At 39.5% G+C, this 17,695-nt stretch overlaps 1 protein-coding gene across 1 annotated transcript in view; it reads right to left on the bottom strand.

Annotated features, from left to right (window-relative positions):
• MICU2 (mitochondrial calcium uptake 2) overlaps positions 1–17,695 on the bottom strand; it is a 93,203-nt gene that overhangs the window by 11,111 nt on the left and 64,397 nt on the right. Inside the window, exons 6-8 of the mRNA XM_063127032.1 lie at positions 11,082–11,164; positions 7,561–7,626; positions 4,175–4,272 (exon numbers count right to left, since the gene is read on the bottom strand). Coding sequence (XP_062983102.1) covers positions 4,175–4,272; positions 7,561–7,626; positions 11,082–11,164 — 247 coding nt within the window. The remainder of the gene's footprint in view (positions 1–4,174; positions 4,273–7,560; positions 7,627–11,081; positions 11,165–17,695) is intronic.

Below are 17,695 nucleotides of genomic sequence, written 5' to 3'. Positions count from 1 at the left end.
TGGTAGGCAAAGGTCTTTAACCTACATTTGCTGAATGTAGTAGGTACACAGTATTATCAGTGTTATGCCTCATTGGGTCAATGCAGGATTTTATCTAATTACCTGAGACATTCCAGTTCACACTATAAATGCAAACAACCTTTTACGGGTGCACTCTGGCCTATGTTTTGTTAAGAGGCCCTGCTGTACGAGAGAAAAGGGAGTGTTAAGGCAAGAGAGCTCTTAAGTTTAAGAACTTCAAAGGCTTATTTCCTTTAAGGCTGGTGTATTCCTGAATCAGTGGAAGGAAATGTTTTCCAAGCAATAGAAATACCCCTTTATTCTTGTTTTGGCTAAGAGCATACAAACTGCAAGTGGCCATGTTGATCCATTGGGGGGAAAATCTGGAAGTAACTGCAGAGTAATATCTTTATTTGAACCAACTAAAGCATCACAAAATGGTGAACGAACTTTAGAGTTCACCAGAACTTCAGTCTGGATGCTAACCAGGGATGGTGTGGGGGGGAGGGGGAAGAGGAGAAAGAGAAAGATATTCCTGGGCATGCTGAAAAATCCTCAGTCTTCTCTTTGTAAAATGGAACTGAAGAGGTGTAACACTACTTTAAGACAAGCTTGAATATGCTAAGTGCAAAGGAGCTCTGTTGAGAGCCGTGGCTTTTGTTACTGAAGGACTGACTAGACAAACACTGTAAATTACAGATCTTCTTTATACAGTGTTGATGCAAAACAGATAATGAATCCAAGAATAAATGTAAAACATTCACTACGATAACGTGGCTCAGACTGTACACATACCATTATGCAGTATTTGCTGCTTAATATTAATGATGATGGGAACATAATTTCAAGTGGAAACAGAACAATGGCCCCTTTGTAACATGGGAGCCAATACGGCACAACTCTTTCCATAGAATGAAGGCAACGTCAAAAGCTACAGTTCACGGTGGCATTGTGGCTCCTTTCTATGCAAGCATCACCCTGCTCTGCAAATGGGACTATGCTAGAATGGGAAGCAGTTGCACTATAGAGTCATCACTCATGGAATCTGAAGTGGTGAGCACTGAATTTGAGTAGGGTGGATGAATCATCTTATTTTATTTATTTATTTATTTATTTATTACATTTTTATACCGCCCAATAGCCGAAGCTCTCTGGGCGGTTCACAAAAATTAAAACCATAATAAAACAACTAACAGGTTAAAAACACAAATACAAAATACAATATAAAAAAAATCATCTTGGCATTTCCTTGGTGCTGAGGGCTGTCAATGTCCAATGGAAAGGAGCTCATGCCCTTGATCCTATGCAATGCAATGCTGCTCCTGTACTCCATTAGTTTCATTTCCCATTTATTGAATTGCATTTATTTTTCATCCATTATTAGTTCATTTTTGTTTGCATTTTCCACTTATTTAATGGCGACCCAGTTTTCTGCTGTGTATAGCTTTTGGTGTTCTTGTTTTTATTTATCCAAATGGATAAATAAACATTTTCAGGCATTCTACAACCTCACTAGATTACCAGACCTACAGCATTTCAGATAAGTCAATTCCCCTCCATTTTATAGACAATTAAAATAAGTGCACAAAGCCTAATTAAGAGAGATTTCCTATTTGTCCATTTCACTGATTTCTTTTCTCTCACTCCTTGTGGCCTTCCTGTGAATAGTACACAGAGTTCTAGGCAAGGCATCTAATGCAAAGCATTCTGAAATGCAAACCAATTGAAAAAAAATAGGTTTTCATCCATTTCTCCCCAATTGTCCTTTAATTTTCCATGAATAGAAAATGAAACTAATTCATTTTTATAAAGAAAACAAATGAGGCCTATTGATTTCATTTTCCATTCATTTTAAAAATGAATACACACCCTTAATGGAAATTAGCTTCCAATTATATTTACTTTTATTAAATCAGTTCAGATATAAAGCTAAATGACAATTAACATACACAGGGGAAGGAAGAATTCACCTTGAAAGTGATGGAAATGTGAGAGGAAAATATGTGATTCTGCCCTGGGTTGGTGACTGGCCCAGCTGAACCACTCCTTGGTGGATTGGTAGATCTTTCAAACTGTTAATATTATCAGCATAAGGTAGATGCTTCTTCCTCTCTACACTCCCCTTTTCCTGGCTTGCTTCTTCAAGTTATCCACCATCAGAATGTGGAGAAAATACATACCTATGATTTCCTGCAAGTCAGGAACTGCTAAATCATTTCTAGAGTCTCCTGTGTATATTTAGGAGTCGATATATATTTTAGCTCCTTACTATACAGATACAAATACTTTCTGGGCTATGCTTTTCAGCAGAGAAGCGATTTATAGGAGAGCTCCTATGAAAACTAACATGTGAAATATCCCTAAGGGAATTCCTGTACCGGAGTTCAAGCTGACAGAGTTGATTTGCAGATGATTCTACAAAGAAAAGGACCGACTTGTGGTAGCAATGCAAGTTGAATTGCACTGCTAACTGGGTTTTCTTTTTTTTTTGGCAAGGGGGGGGTTGCACTTATGTATTTTCCTAGACAGATACAGAGCTTCAAATACATCTCTCCACTCCCAGTGGATGTTTGGCTTTTAATGTGCATTAAAGCAGCATTTTAAATAGCACTTTAAAACATTTCCCAATATCAGCTAATAATTGTGGTTAAAGTTTAACTAGAATATTTTGATGAAGTCTAGGACTAGTGTTTAAATTTACAATGTATAAGATTACAATTCTGACTTTCTACTCAAAGCACAAAGCAGTGCACAACATGGAAAAAATAAACAGTTTAAACAACACAAAGAACAGCGGTAATCTACCCAAAACGTCAGATAAAAGCTAAAGGAGTCAAGAGTCTTCATCAATAACTAAGTATAAAAGGTCTTCACCAAATCTCTTTAGGCCAAGCAGGTTTTTCTGGGAAGAGCATTCCATAGTTGTGGGGCCACAGAGACGGCAATTTTTGCACACCTATAGACCAAATATCACTTGAATTTGTATAGCCAGCTGGTCTTCCTCTCCAGATCTTAACAACAGAGAGACACTGGGTGAACTGCATTTTTTTAAAAAACACCTACAAGGCTTTATCCATTCAGGCTTGAGTCCCTTTTGCAAAGTGATTTGTTGCAGCAGTCATAAGCAGCAATCAGTCTTGCCAAGCCATACTGTGACCCCAGCATGAACCAAACAATAGTGCCTAGCACTTGGTAACGACAAATGTATTAAGGCAGGGGTTCAGAATCGGAGGGGGACCAGATGATGTCAGCTGGGTGTTGCCACACCCCTGATATCACAGGGGGTGAGTGACCATGCCCACATGACATCACGTGTTCCACTGCTGAAGTGCTGGGTGCATCTTCCACCCGGCACTTGGGCCAAGGACCAGGCTCCACTGCATGCTGGCTTTCCTGGTTAGGGAAGTCCTGTGTGCAGTGAAGCTGAGCTGATGGAAGAGTTAAGGGGACTTGGAAGGCTCTGCTCTGGCTTTGCACAACCCCTGCAATGGAAGAAGGAGGCAGGATGGGCAAAACTGACCATGTTGCTCATCTGATGGAGCAGCGAATGGCTTTGCTGCACGTGGGGCTTCCCTGACCGGGAAAGACCTTGTGCAGAGAAGCAGCAGAGAAGAATCCCCACTGTTGTCTGTGATCAGAGCTAACAGTGGAGATTTCTCTCTGCATGTCTTCCACAACCCCTAGTAGGGGGGTGGGTCTATGGAGGACTTTGCGGCCCAGATTAGGCCCATGGGCCAGAGGTTATGCACCTCTGCATAATGGCATATGTCCATGGACTCTGAACAGGTTTGGTTTAAGCTCCACTCTTTCTGTTTGATCCCAAAGTATCAATTTATTCCATGCTGTCACAACTACAAGAATGAGCTGAGCTTTCTGCCAAGTGGAGCATACAAATATCATTCTGGATACATCTATTAGTCTTATGGAAGCCTATCGGAGGGGGATGCCGAGTTGACATGAGGGCTGATGTGATTTCCACCGTGTGCCAAGTACAGAAAGCTGTTTGGAATCCTTCTGAGATAAGGGATACCACCAAACATAAAAGATGCTACTCCAAACCGGACAATATAGTGATTTGCAATTGATGACAGATTGACCAAACTTTACCACTTCACAACATGGAGCAAACTAGGATGTCAGTTAAAATGTTAACTAGTAATATTTAGAACACTACCTGTGGAATTCACAATACTGAAGCTTTTCTTTTCCTCCTCTTCCAAAGAAGTGGACCAGCAACATGGTGTTAATATCAGAATCTTCCAATTCTGGCTCCTGGAGAAAACACATCAATTTAAGCCGTTTCTCTGCAGACCTCCAGAGTTATTTATAATTTGATTATCCTACTTGTAAGCTAACAGTGAAATCCCCAAAGGAAAGATTATCGAACATGACTATGCAAAATCTAGCTTGAATTTCAGGTGAAGTAAGAAGCCAGCAAACAAGAAGCAATTTGCATTTGTGACTTAAAGAAAAGTTTTGAAGAGTATTGGTAACATGTGTGGTATCTCTTTGTGGGGGATGCAATATCTTTCTCCAATCGGAAAGATAAGTGGCAATGGGCATTGGTTGGGATCCCATAAACCAAAGTCCAAAGGTGTGCAAAGTAGAATTTCTAGCTTTTGTCATTTGCACAGCAGACATTCTTGCCGTGTCACAAACTACTTAAGGAATTCCCACATCATTTTTAAAGGAGATTTCCTTGCAGCATGGGCAGTGCTATTCAGGTTATGCAGCCTCCCCCCCCCCCCCACAGCCCCCTTATGTGGACACCTACCAACCACTCAAAATTTGGGGGGATTCCCCCAAAATGTATTTTTCCCCAAACATTAATCAACAGGTAGAGGCCAAAAAAAGCACATGGTATGTAAAATACAAACAAAAATGCACACATTAAAAAACAACAATCTGATATGATATGTCTTTTCATGTCAAAACCAAACAAACATCTGCATGGAGACTGCATGCAATGAACTTTGAGGTGGGAAAAAGAGGAAATCCATGGAATCAAATGAAACAGACTAACCCATTCCAACTTATAAGGCTGATTGTGTTATGTAGAGTTAGGCATCTCTAAGTCCATTGATTTAAATGATCTTAAGCAAGTCCAATTCTGCATAGGATCAGGCTGCAATGTTTATGATTTCCTATGAATGACCAAATAATTCTGTATATACTATATAATTGAATTTTTCCTTCTGAAAAACAGGCCTACAGAAATCAAAGAATGCATTTCACTTAGCTCAGCTATTTCATCCTTTCAAAAGGCTAAAACCACACAAAGTGCAGGATTTCTATGTTATGTATTTCTTTCACCACTTAGACTAAGTGGCATTTCTTTGAACACAACAACACACTAAGCAACATGGAATCCACAAGGATTTCAACAGTACTATTCTAATGACATCTAAATAGCCCCTCCGTCTTTTATTCTGCTGAAGAGGCAAGATGAAAGACAGCAATCTATTCATGAGTTTAAATACTGGTTATTTAGCTTTTCGTATTATCAACAAGTTGCATTAATTCAGTGAGTTTCATGCTTACTGCTCACATGACAACATATTTTATAGTTTAAGCAGCATTCTTATTTGTTCTATGCAACTTTTCCCTGAACGAGGTAACATGAACCAATTCTTAGCTATGTAAAAACTTCTGATGTTTACATTTTACCATTTGATTTTTTTAAAATTTTAAAAATCAAAAGGTACTCAAAACATATAAAACCTAAGAATAACTTCAAAAATATTACACATAAAATACTATAATTAATTATAAGAAAGAAAAAGTAAGAAAAAGAGAAAAGAATGTCAGTAATAAAATCCATCAATTTTAATTAACATTAAAAGAGAAAATAACATGATAAAATAAGTAAGTTATCCATACTAAACTGATAAACTTTTTTATGATGTACAGTCAAAGAAACCTCATAACAAAATAATGTTGTAAACTGGGATATAGTGCATTTGATTTGCATAAGGTGAAAAATGGTGAACCATTAGTAGTATAGTTACTAATTGCCTGATTTGGGAAAGCTCAGGTGAAGTGAAGCAAACTAAGGCATTGGCTTCGCTCCTCCTTTGCATTCCCCATGTGGAGAATATGGGGGAGTAGTGAAATGGACGCAGATGGCCTCACTCTTCCCTGTGTCTGGACAGGCTTTGTGCCACTGTTGCCTGCCTAATACTTGAAAGGTTTTCACACAGAGGAGGGCCAGGATCTCTTCTCGATCATCCCAGAATGCAGGACACGGAATAATGAATAGATTGCTGTCTTTTGTGAACCGCCCAGAGAGCTCCGGCTATTGGGCGGTTTAGAAATGTAATTAATAAATAATAAATAAATAAATAATGGGCTCAAGTTACAGGAAGCCAGATTCCAGCCGGACATCAGTAAAAACTTCCTGACTGTTAGAGCAGTACGACAATGGAACCAATGACCTAGGGAGATCGTGGGCTCTCCCACACTAGAGGCATTCAAGAGGCAGCTGGAAAACCATCTGACAAGTATGCTTTAAGGTGGATTCCTTCATTGAGCAGGGGGTTGGATTCGATGGCCCTATAGATCCCTTCCAACTCTACTATTCTATGATTCTATGCTTTCCCTTCTGAGGTGATGGGGCTTTGGAAGGGGAGAGTGGCTTCAGGGAGGAGAGGCAGGACAGACCACTTGTCCATTATAACATAAATGAAGGCCTTTTCATATTCTGGTATTGAAATATAAGTTTTAAAAAAACAAAAAAAATGAAATATAAGTTTTTTAAAAATAAGTTATATTGAAATATAAGTTAAAAAAAAAATTAAATCTGTAAACCATCTTATACAATATGCCCTAACAGTACACTTTCATCTTATGGATTGTTAAACCTCCGTGTTTTTCCTCATCTTGTAGAATGAGTGTCTTAACTTGGATTCTCTTATTTTTCCAAATTGGTTTGTCATTTCATTATTCGATCATTATCCTAATTTGGATACACTGAAAATAAATAAATACACAAATAAATAAATCATTTTGACTGCCAATAAAATAGTATGTTCAGTTTTGACCAGTGCTCAATTAGTAGTATAAAATCTTCAAAATGATTCAGAATTATTCTTATACAACTTTTGATTCTATAGTTTGCAATAGCAGTTACTGATTCCTTCGCAAGTTTTTTATGAATTGATTTTAATTTGGGGTGTGGGGGGAAAATCTTTCTGTATTGGGATGTATCTATGCAAGAAAAAACTCCCAAACTGACCTAGTAGGGCTTTTACTGCTCTTTGTTCAACTCAGTTAAGCATAATGTTATAGGGTTATGTTATTACAGGTTCATAAAAATGGTGTGACTGCATACAATGTAGATGAATTCAATGCGTTTCTCTCAAAAACCCAAATAAAGAACAAAAGCCATTTGGAATTATTTCTGTAACGAAAATGCAGAAGTAAGGTCAACAGATCAGGCACTTTCATTTAATGAAGTAGCAGAGTTGATACGGATGTAATCAGCTCCAAGCTATGAAAGGAATAATGTTAAAAAGAGAACAAACTCCTTAGAAGGAAAATCACTTATTTCCGAAGACCTACCTGAGATATCGCTTCATCTCCCAAAGCGGTTTTCAATTCATCTTGCTTCCCAATTATGTTCTTAAGCTAAAACAAAAGGGATATTGTTTTTCATTTGCTAACTATATTCTTGCTTTTCATATCAGAGTGTGCTTTGACCAAAACATTTTTTATGAAACAGAAAGGAGCTTCTCTCAAGGCCAGTTCCGACACTACCAAAATCCCTACAATGAAAACGCTTCCATGTAAGTAGAAACATAAGACTCCTGTGTAGATTGTAACACGGGACACTCCTATGTAGTTTACATACACTGTAAGATTCTTAGCACATGTATCTTGAGTGGAAAGCTAGCACACAGAATTATCACATCTAACAATAGCCCTGTTCAGAAGACACCTTAAACCACGGCTTTAACCATAGTGGTTGAGCCAGAAAGCCAGGCTGTGTTCTGAAGACACCTTAAACCATGGCTTTAACCACTTTGAATAAGGCTTTCTGGCTTAACCACCATGGTTAAAGCCGTGGTTAAGGTGTCTTCTGAATGGGGCCAATGTGGGTTTCACATTACTGCAGTTCCTTCAATGAAAGGAACTGGTAAAATGTGAAGTGGACTACACACAACAATCAACGCTTTAAAGTCTCAGGAATTAAGATCATGTTCATCATAAGAGATACAGGCTTCTGACTAAAAATAACCTTGGGCTTCATCTAAAGGCTGCACAAATGGAACTCTGCTTATGCAGTCAATCTTTTCTATCCCCTCCGAGTTCCTCTACCCAATTTTGGACAATCCCTCTGTCTGACTGCAACCCCCCAGGATGCAGCCAGTACTGATCAGGAGGGCCCCTGGCTCTCTGGAGAGGATCTGCAAAGACGTTCGGAGAAAGGAGGGGAAGGACAGTTGTGCAAGTGGCCTTCTGTTACTATCAAGTCTTCTTTCAGGTTTTCAGAAATATATGCAGAAATACATTCAAATGGGACAGGGTAGCATAAGACCAAAGAATGGTAAGAACAGATAACTGTTTTTGTAAGCCATTTTTTTTTAAAAAAAGATCTTTCTCAAAGCTTAATGTGATGCAGTTGCTAAGAGTGTGATCCAGAAATCTCTGGTTCAGCTCTTTCTTCAGTCATGAGCTCACTAGGTGGCCTTAGGCAAGCTTCTTTCTGCCCATCTTTGCCTTTCCACCTGAAATATACAAGACTCATTGGCAGATCACATGTGTTGCCCATACAGCAGGTCCCAGGTTCAGTCCCTGGCATCTGTAGTTAAGGGTCCTCAGGAAGCTGTGCCAGGCAAGAGGTTTGCCCAAGTTCTTGGGCAGCAGCTACCAGTTGGATTAGGCAGTGCTGTGCTGGAATGGTCTGACTAACGGGGGTGCAGAACTTCTGGCTCGGGGCCAAATCTGGCCCTCCACAGTCCCCCAGAGGGCCCCACCCCTTTCCCCCAACCATGGATTGTTAGGTGGTTTCCCAGCTTTTGTGCAGTTTTCCCTGCATTCTAAAAGGCTGAAATGCCTTTCCTAAGGCTTAATTACCGGCACTAAGAGCTTTAAGAGAAAATATGCTGGTATTTTGGCCCCGCCCCCTTTGCCTTCAGCCCCACCCACTGGCATGCGGCCCCCTGAGAGCTTCTCTAAAATTGCATTAGACTGTCAGGCTAAAAGAGGTTCAACATTTCTGCTATATAAGCCAGTTTTATAAGATTATTGTAAGAATGATTGAGATTATTTAATTCATTTAAATACTGAAATACATTGTTTGTATTTTAGTCTTTTAATTGTTGTAACCTGCCCTGACAGATTATAAATAAAATAAATACACTAGAAAATAAAATAATAACACACAGTGCATGTGAAGCACTGCGAACAGTCAAAAAGCACTATAAAATGAGACATCTGTAAAAAAAAAAAAAAAGGTTAAAAAGAAAGGGGAAAAAAATCAGAACATGACTTGGTAATTTTGTACTCCACCGTACCTTAACAAGTTAAGATCCAAACCAAGCTCTCTAGCAAATACACCCATTTGGAGCTTAATATAAATCTCTAGCAAATCATTCAGAAGACTCCTGGGAGCAGCCTCTCTTTGTGAAAACATTTATAATTACCCTTAAATCTCTTCATGTTTCTAACAAGAGATTTAGCACAACACACTGCAAAAGCTCACCTACCTTTCAGAGATGTTAGCACCAGTCCTCAAATGGACAGCAAAAATAAAAGAACACGGGATTTATTATTTACGACCACAGCATGGATAGAGATAGAAAGCAGAGGATTTAGAGTTGCTTAAGAGAGGTGCTTTTAAAAGTACGTTTATCACTGTAAGACAAGCAGCGCATGACTTTCCCTTCTGAATAATGGAACTGAACAACCCCCCACCCCAAGCCTCCTGCTTTATCAACCTTAACCCTGATCTCCGATTCCTCATGCCAACCTCGGATGATACTTCTGGCAGGTTAGGTTTGAAATAGCTGTATTCCCCCTAAATAGTTTGCACCTGTCCCTGTCCACTGTCATTCTAAAAGAGTGGTGCACACTGAAACACAACACTTAACACCCTTTCACCTAGCATTGCATTGCAGAAAGACCACCCACCCCTGATCTGTTTGTTTAAGCCAGGCATGTTGGGGTAGGACATCATTTTCTCTGCTCCTCCCAAGTTTCTACTACTGTTGAAAGATTAGATATAGGGGGACATGTGACAGAACTGTGCCTACAGACAAGCAGCTGCCATTTACAGCTAAAGGGAAAGCAGTCTACAACCTGGTGCCGTGGAGCAAAGAGATATGGCTCTTACAAGTCATGCATCAATTGCGCTCTATCTTCACTGGACCTGGGGAATGCCATTTTTTCTGGGTCCACGAAGCAAGCCTGGACAAGTCAGCTAGGGGCCTTACCCATCACATTTGTTGCACTTCCTTTTTTGTGTGCTGAAATTGAAGTCACTTCACCCTCTCTCCAGATGGTCTCAGTAACCATTCAAATTAACTGAATACTTGGGTGTTTGATTTTGAACTTGTGTGTGATTAATAGGATCCTTATAAAAAGTTAAATATGCATCCTCTTAACATTCCTACAATGGAAACCTCTCTCTAGTGATGGGTTTTCAGCCATTTTGCTTGTGTGTGTAGAAATATATCTCAATTCCACACACAAAAGTGATCAGAAATCTGAGAATCTTTAAATTAAAGAAACTTTTTGTCCTAGCTTGTGACACTAAAGCAAGGTTGTGACAGTAACGCAAGTTTGTTAGTAAAGGAAGAGCGAGAGCAGGTTTGTCATGTGTGCATTGCCACCTATGTCCAAATGTAAAAAAAAATATGAAATCTGGTCTAAGGGAAAGTGCTGAGAACATTAACTTAGAACGTTAATGAAAGAAGTTACAAATGTTTTTAATTTCCTCAGTTCTAGTCAGGACAGGATCTCTCCTTGCACAAAACAGATGAGGAAGGAATATTCTTGAATCCATTCTACCTTACATTTTGCAGTTATATGGTATTTCCATGAACAAAAGGGGAAAGATTTTAAAATATTGACATCTATACCTTAAAGAATTCCTTTTTCTCTACTTGTTCATTCCCATCCACATCCAACATTTTAAAAGCAATATGGAATCCAGTCTGCGGTTCTGTAATGAATCATAGCATACAAATCTGTTCAGAAATATTTTAAATGTAATACAATACTGCCTGCTACAATCATATAGCAAAGTATTCTGAAACCATTTCTAGATCAGCTAGTTGTAGAGATAGTTCCAAGAAAACAAAATGTTTTATCAATTTGGTTCCTATTATGAAAACTCCATTGGGGGCGGCACGCTCTATTCATGGTGGGAACATGTTCTAAACTAGGATTAGTGCTAACTAAAAAATGGATCTTCAAATCATGATTTGGGGAATCAGAAATAGGATGTATTAACTGAACCACCAGCTATGATGTATGAACTACTAGAAAGATGTGTCTAGCACTTCACCCGGGACAGAAGAATCTCTGAAAACCATTTATAAAAAGGAGTACAAAGGAATATCAGTGACAACAATATGTTCATATAAGCTTTTACCATTACAGATATACATATTTTCCAATATATATTTACTACAACTTTCTAGTATTAATATTACCTATTGTTGCTGCAATCAAGGGTCCTATAAACTGCATGGAATGTCTGTGAAGAGTCCTGTCTCTTTAAGAGGTGGGTTTCAAATCCTCACAGCTTTCAGTAGGTAATTAACATTTATGGCAGATCAACAAATATTTCACAGTGTGCAAATAACCTTAGAGAAGAAACCCATACTGACTGAGGGTTACAGCTGATTTCTCTCAGTGGAATGTTTCATTGTAAAGGTTTTACTAAGTATTCTTTGAGTCAGTATTACTATGTATGTAGTCTACAACACTCTTAGAGAATAAAAGAATGATTTGTTCTAAAGTGATGCATACCATATGTGGGAACATGCTGATAAGAAGGTAGCCCCACGTAATACATGGGAGCTAAAGCTGTTCATACAGCTCATAAGATGACACTCTTATCTGATATGATGCAACTCCAATGGTATGTATTTATAAAATAAGCGAGGTTCAAAGAAAAGCTCAACACACTTGCATTTAGTTACACAAACAATACCTCTAACATGTGAGTTTCAGACATCTACATTGGCTCTTAGTAAAAGTTGCATTTGGGTGCTATCCACAAAAAGAACGTTAAACATTCTTAAAATGTGAAGCCCTCAAAATTTGGTTATTTGCAACGCAACTTGAGATGGAGATGAAGCGCCAGATGAATCTTTTTATGAAATGACACAGCTGTAAGGACCAGTGGCTGAGCATCTCCTTCAGAGCAGAGTATCCCTTAATCCTTTTCTGACTGCAAAATGGCTGGTGTGCATGATCTCAGGATTGATAATAAGCCATGTTGACTTGCTAACCACTCTGTGTGTGCTAGTTGCATTTACATAATTATTCTCATCAGCACAGTTTGTTGTGACATTCAAATCCAGTGGGGTGGTGGTTGAGGTAGTTAACAACTACCCAGCAACCCCCATACAGGTCATGGGTTCTGGGTGGTTTGTCTTAAGAGAAAGGAGAGGCAGGAAAATTGGCTTTTGATCTTTGCAGGAAATTCCTGATCTTCCTAGTGGATATCTCTCATTTGGGAATCCACCTCTTCTGGGTGGCAGACAGAGTCCTCAAACTGATCACTTTGAGGAGCAGCTCCTGCGTTGCTCAAACTAGAACAGTGCACGAGTCCATCAATTTCCAAATAGCTGCACAAAAGAAAAAAATGTACTGTAACCATGAACTAGAACAGTTTACTCAGCTTTAAAGGAGAAAGGAATAGTATCAGAAAAAAAGATAATAGTTAAATAAGAAAAGAGGGACTTCCCCATGTCATACTCATGATACCACGGTGAGCAAGATTGCTCTCGATCTACGATGAAAACAAAGCTCTAGTGGTAAGTCCAAAACTCTCTTTTCTCCCTAGTGGTTGTGGGCATTCATCTCCTCATGGGGCCCAAAAATAAATAGGCAGCCAGTGAAGTTATTTTAAAGACTGATGAGATAGAATCCGAGTCATGTCCCCACTGGAGGAAACCTCAGAGGAAGAGCTAGAGCCCCCCAGAAACTGAGGACACCCTAGATCAGTCACTGAAACCAGACCAGTAGGAACCTGGGCCTTCAGTGGAGATGGCTGTAGGTCCATCCCTGTCAGAGGGAGGGGACTCTGAAAGGCTGAGCAACTTCTTGACCCCAGGAGCACTGCTGTCTCAAGCGACAGGCCAGTAGGGCTCCTGGGAAAAGGAGTGCTCACTTGCAAAAAAGGACTCCTCAGGAGGTAGTGACTCCTCATGACTAGATCTCTGACCAGAGAGTTCTAATGTACTGTAGCTGGGCACAGGGTGGGGCTTAGCAGGCTCTAGTGCTAAAAGCCTTTAGTGTCTGCCTAGCCAGTGCTGGAAACAACACATTCTTTCAGCTCCAGTCTCTTCTACCTTGCCTCCTGGTTCTGTGATTGATGCGCCAAGCTATTGACCCTAGGATTCTTGACACTGCTTCTGGACTGTGTAACATACTTGACTGCCTGTGTTTTGACCTCTGCCTGCTATCTCGACCATTCCTGCTTTAGCCTAACTCCATGTATCTGACAGCTCACCTGTGCTTTGATCTCCATAGTAATATGGTTTTATTTAGTGTTATGAACAAGTGTATGTGCTGTATAATTGTTAGTTTTCTGCATTTATTCTTTCTGGACATTTTTACGCTGGATTTTTTTGTCAGCCAAATGATTGTTTTATGATATTGTGTTATTAAATGGTATTATCATTTTATGCTGTAATCTGCCCAGAGAATATTATGTTTGGGTGGTTTTATATACAGTAGCAAAAAAATAAAAATAAATGAATAAAATAGAAATAGTAGTTGGATTTTTTGGGGGGAGTGTCTTTTTTATATTGATGTATGGTGCTTTAGATGCCCAATTAAGAAAAAAAGGATTACAAACATTTAAACAAATGAACAGAAAACCTGAAACACACAGCAGACCAACAGTAGTTCAGAACAGTAGGAAGGCTGTGGTAAGAAGCTGATGAATTATTAAGGAATCACTCAAGGCAACTATTTGCCAGGCCTAACTGGTATAGAAATTTCTCTAAGGCAATGCAGTTGGCTCTTTCAGGACAAATTGATGACTACAACTTCTACCTAAGCTCACTTACTACTTCCATAGCTGCCTGCTGTGTGGGCAAGTCACTGCTGAGGAGGTGTGTGTGTAGGCGGGGGGAAGGGAGTGCTCATTGAGGCTATGAGGCTGGCTGCAACTACCACCGAGAAGAAAGCAAAGCCCATTGTGGCTCACACATACAGTCTAGAAAATGGTTTCCTCCCTATCTCAAACTAACTGGAACCACTGAGAGGGAAGAAAAAATATTCCAAAAGGCCTACAAGACTAAAATTGGGATGCCTTTCAGAAGAAACCCGTTTTTTGCCACTGCAATGGGGTTGATCTGGGCAAGGCAGGAGCCCTTCCTCTTGAATGATATCAATTGAAGGACTCTGCCACCAGGAGGTGATGCATTGCCAGAGAAAGAATACCCTACTGTCACTAGGGAAGAAGACAACACAGCCATTCCCCAGGGACTTGAAGGACATGAGGACTACCCAGATCATGACATAAGCTGCTCTATGTTTTCTGGAAGAAACACAAATTATATGAGCAGCAGAGAAAACACTTCCGGAAGACCTTCCTGGATGCCTCATCCATCTCTCCACCCCTCTTATGATCACTCTACCGCAGCCTTCCCCAACATTGTGTCCTCCAGTTCTGCTGGACAACTCTCAGCATCTGGGAGTTGTAGTCCAATATATCTGGAAGGAACCAAGTTGGGGAAGGCTGATCTAAAGGTGTACTTATTGGCCTGCTTTGCATGGAGGTCACCGTAGGTGAATTTTGCTGTGGGGTTTCTCATCACAGTAGCCATTTTGAATATTTGGGGCATGGCGGGGGGGGGCGCTATAGCTTCTCATTTTGTGTGAACTCAGCAAGTGTGGGTCATTGGGGTGGTTGACAAGCCAACCACACTCTAAAACAGCCCGTGGGTTCTGGGCTGCTTGTCAACCACCCCTACAAGCCACATGTGTTGGTTTCGCACATAATGAGAATCTAAGGAGTGGCTCTGCTATGCCCCAAATATTCAAAATGGTGGCTGCTACTGTGATGAGAACCTCCACAGGGAAGTTCACCCATGGTGGCTTCTTATGTGCAAACCAAGTCACTGTCTTCTCCATTCTCTGCTGATGGAGGGAAAAACACAGCAATCACATGAACAGTTGAGTAGAGATGGCAAAATGATAAAGGCTAGGGTAAGGTATACTAAATTTCAGTCAGACAGTGGTTACGTTTTTGAAGAGAGGTACTGGGGCAGCTCCATGCGTATGGGACTAGAAGCAAAGCTACTGTGACAGCTTCTTTGAATAATCTTGTAGCTCCTAATAAACTAGGCTTTCATAAATATATACTTCAGAACTATGAAGCATCAAGAATTAATTGAAATGAGAAACCTGTTAGATGCAGATGGAGATAGCAACACCTGTTGACATTTTCTTTCAAAATGAGGGATATGATAACTTAAAACAATAGGAGCAATGGATTTTCCTCAACAGACAGAGGCTCCTTTGTTTTTGACATTCAATCAATTTGAAATACCAAGGAAATAATCTCATTCAGACCTTTGAAGAAAGAACGGGAAAGGGCTGGCTTTGATGCCACTTAGATTTCCTTCTTTTTCAATGTATCAATATCGGCTACCTCGCAGCACAAGTCCAAGCAACACTAAAGACTTACCAAACTACTTCTTAGTTTATAAAACATGGTATAGTAAAATTAGTGCAGCCGCAGGTGTGTTTATATTTAGCATGCATAAAAATTGCACCTTCTTAATGTGCATTTAAAAACGTTCTTGGATAGGGATGACCTTTTGAAGCACCCATCAGAATTAGATTTAGTCTTAGTAAGCATCTCTGTATTCCTCTTCAAAATATGAGGGCTTTGCTGATGTGCTACATTAGGCAGTCCCTAACTAGGAAAAAAAAAAGGTGTATAGGAACAGTTTGTGCCCCTCGTTTTTTTGGCTTAAAGTATGCAACATCTGCCTGTCTCCACAATAGAGGCACATATCTACAGAAAGATGAGACTGAGAATCTTATTGAAAGATTCTTAGCACCAGAATATTCATGTGGCAAACATACATAAAAATCAATAATGGCACATTTGTGCTTAAGATGTAGCATTTTATGCCTTGTACTGGTTCAGATATTTCTTTGCCCTCAGGATTCTAGCCAAGCCTCAACCTTGCACACTCCCTCAAAGCGAACAAGTACATTGAGAGATCATACATTTATTTAAATATAGGATCTCCTCAACCTTGAGAGAGCATAAGGCTAGGGAGATCTTCTCAAGGGAGTGGCACAGAGTGTTTCAAAGTTGGTGGACTGTACCCCACAGACTCACATACGCAGCCTTCCAAACAAACTTACAAGTTTTATTTAAACAAAGCCTTTCCACTGAGCTCTCTCAAGCTGTGGTCTCTCTCTCCTAAGGCCAGAAACAGTTGGTAATGCCCTTAACTACTTCATGGTACCTCCCAGTAAGCACAACCCATTTAGGCTACATCTAGCAGTTCTTTTATATTTTTACGGAGAGGGACCATGCAAGCTCTTTTATATTGTTACAGAGAGGGACCATGTAGGATCCCAAAATCGGGATCTATTTTGACTGTTTTGTTCTGTTGAATGTTTTGTTCTGTTGTTGTTTAAATGGATGCTGCTGTTTTTATACTGTTTTTTATGTGGTTTTTAAATGGTTTTTAAATTTGTGTTTACTGTTTTTAGCTTTTGTGAACTGCCCAGAGAGCTTTGGCTGTGGGGCGGTATATAAATGTAAATAAATAAATAAATAAAACGAATATATATTTTGGTACAGTTTTCAAATCTGTTTTAAAACATCCAATGTGTACTTAGTCATAACCAATTCCTGTAGTTGCTTATTTTGGAATCTCTTATGATATATGCAAAAATATTATACAGTTTATCAGAAAAAGGCACTCTACTAGAGAGAAGCAAAATATAAAGTGAGACATTCCTTTTTTAAATGCTACAAAATAAGTGCAGTTTTCTGAAAGAGACTCCTAAGAGCTCAGTGCAATAAGGCATAGACGCAGGACTTGTGCTCCTCTCTTAGTATAAGATATAGCAGCACTGGAAGGTCACTACTATTAAGACAGAGGGAGCATATATTTCTTATATGTATTGGCTTTATAGTGACATTTTACAGAGACCCTTGTAAAACATGTTTATGTGGTTGCATAATTCTCCCACATTTTGATTTGGCCATTTAGTGATTCTCCAGAATCTTGGTTTTCATTTTACAAAAGCCAACAATAACAGAGGCCTTAGCTTTTATAGCTGCTCAGCTAACCTTCAAAACATGACTAAAGAGTAATTAAAACTGCAAACTCTGACTCCAAGCCAGCCTAAAAATAATAGCCCTTAGGAGCATCTACCACTATTTCATTTCAGAGGAGCCTTAGTCTTAGACAATACTTCTATTTCACAGTCCAAATTATCTGAGCAAGTCTACATCCACAAACACAACAGGATATGTGGC

Source organism: Elgaria multicarinata, chromosome 5 (genome assembly GCF_023053635.1).
Source record: "Elgaria multicarinata webbii isolate HBS135686 ecotype San Diego chromosome 5, rElgMul1.1.pri, whole genome shotgun sequence".
In the NCBI taxonomy this organism is placed as follows: Eukaryota; Metazoa; Chordata; class Lepidosauria; order Squamata; family Anguidae; genus Elgaria; species Elgaria multicarinata.
The sequence above is the reverse complement of the archived record's forward strand: the minus strand, read 5'-3'. Positions and strand labels throughout refer to the sequence as shown.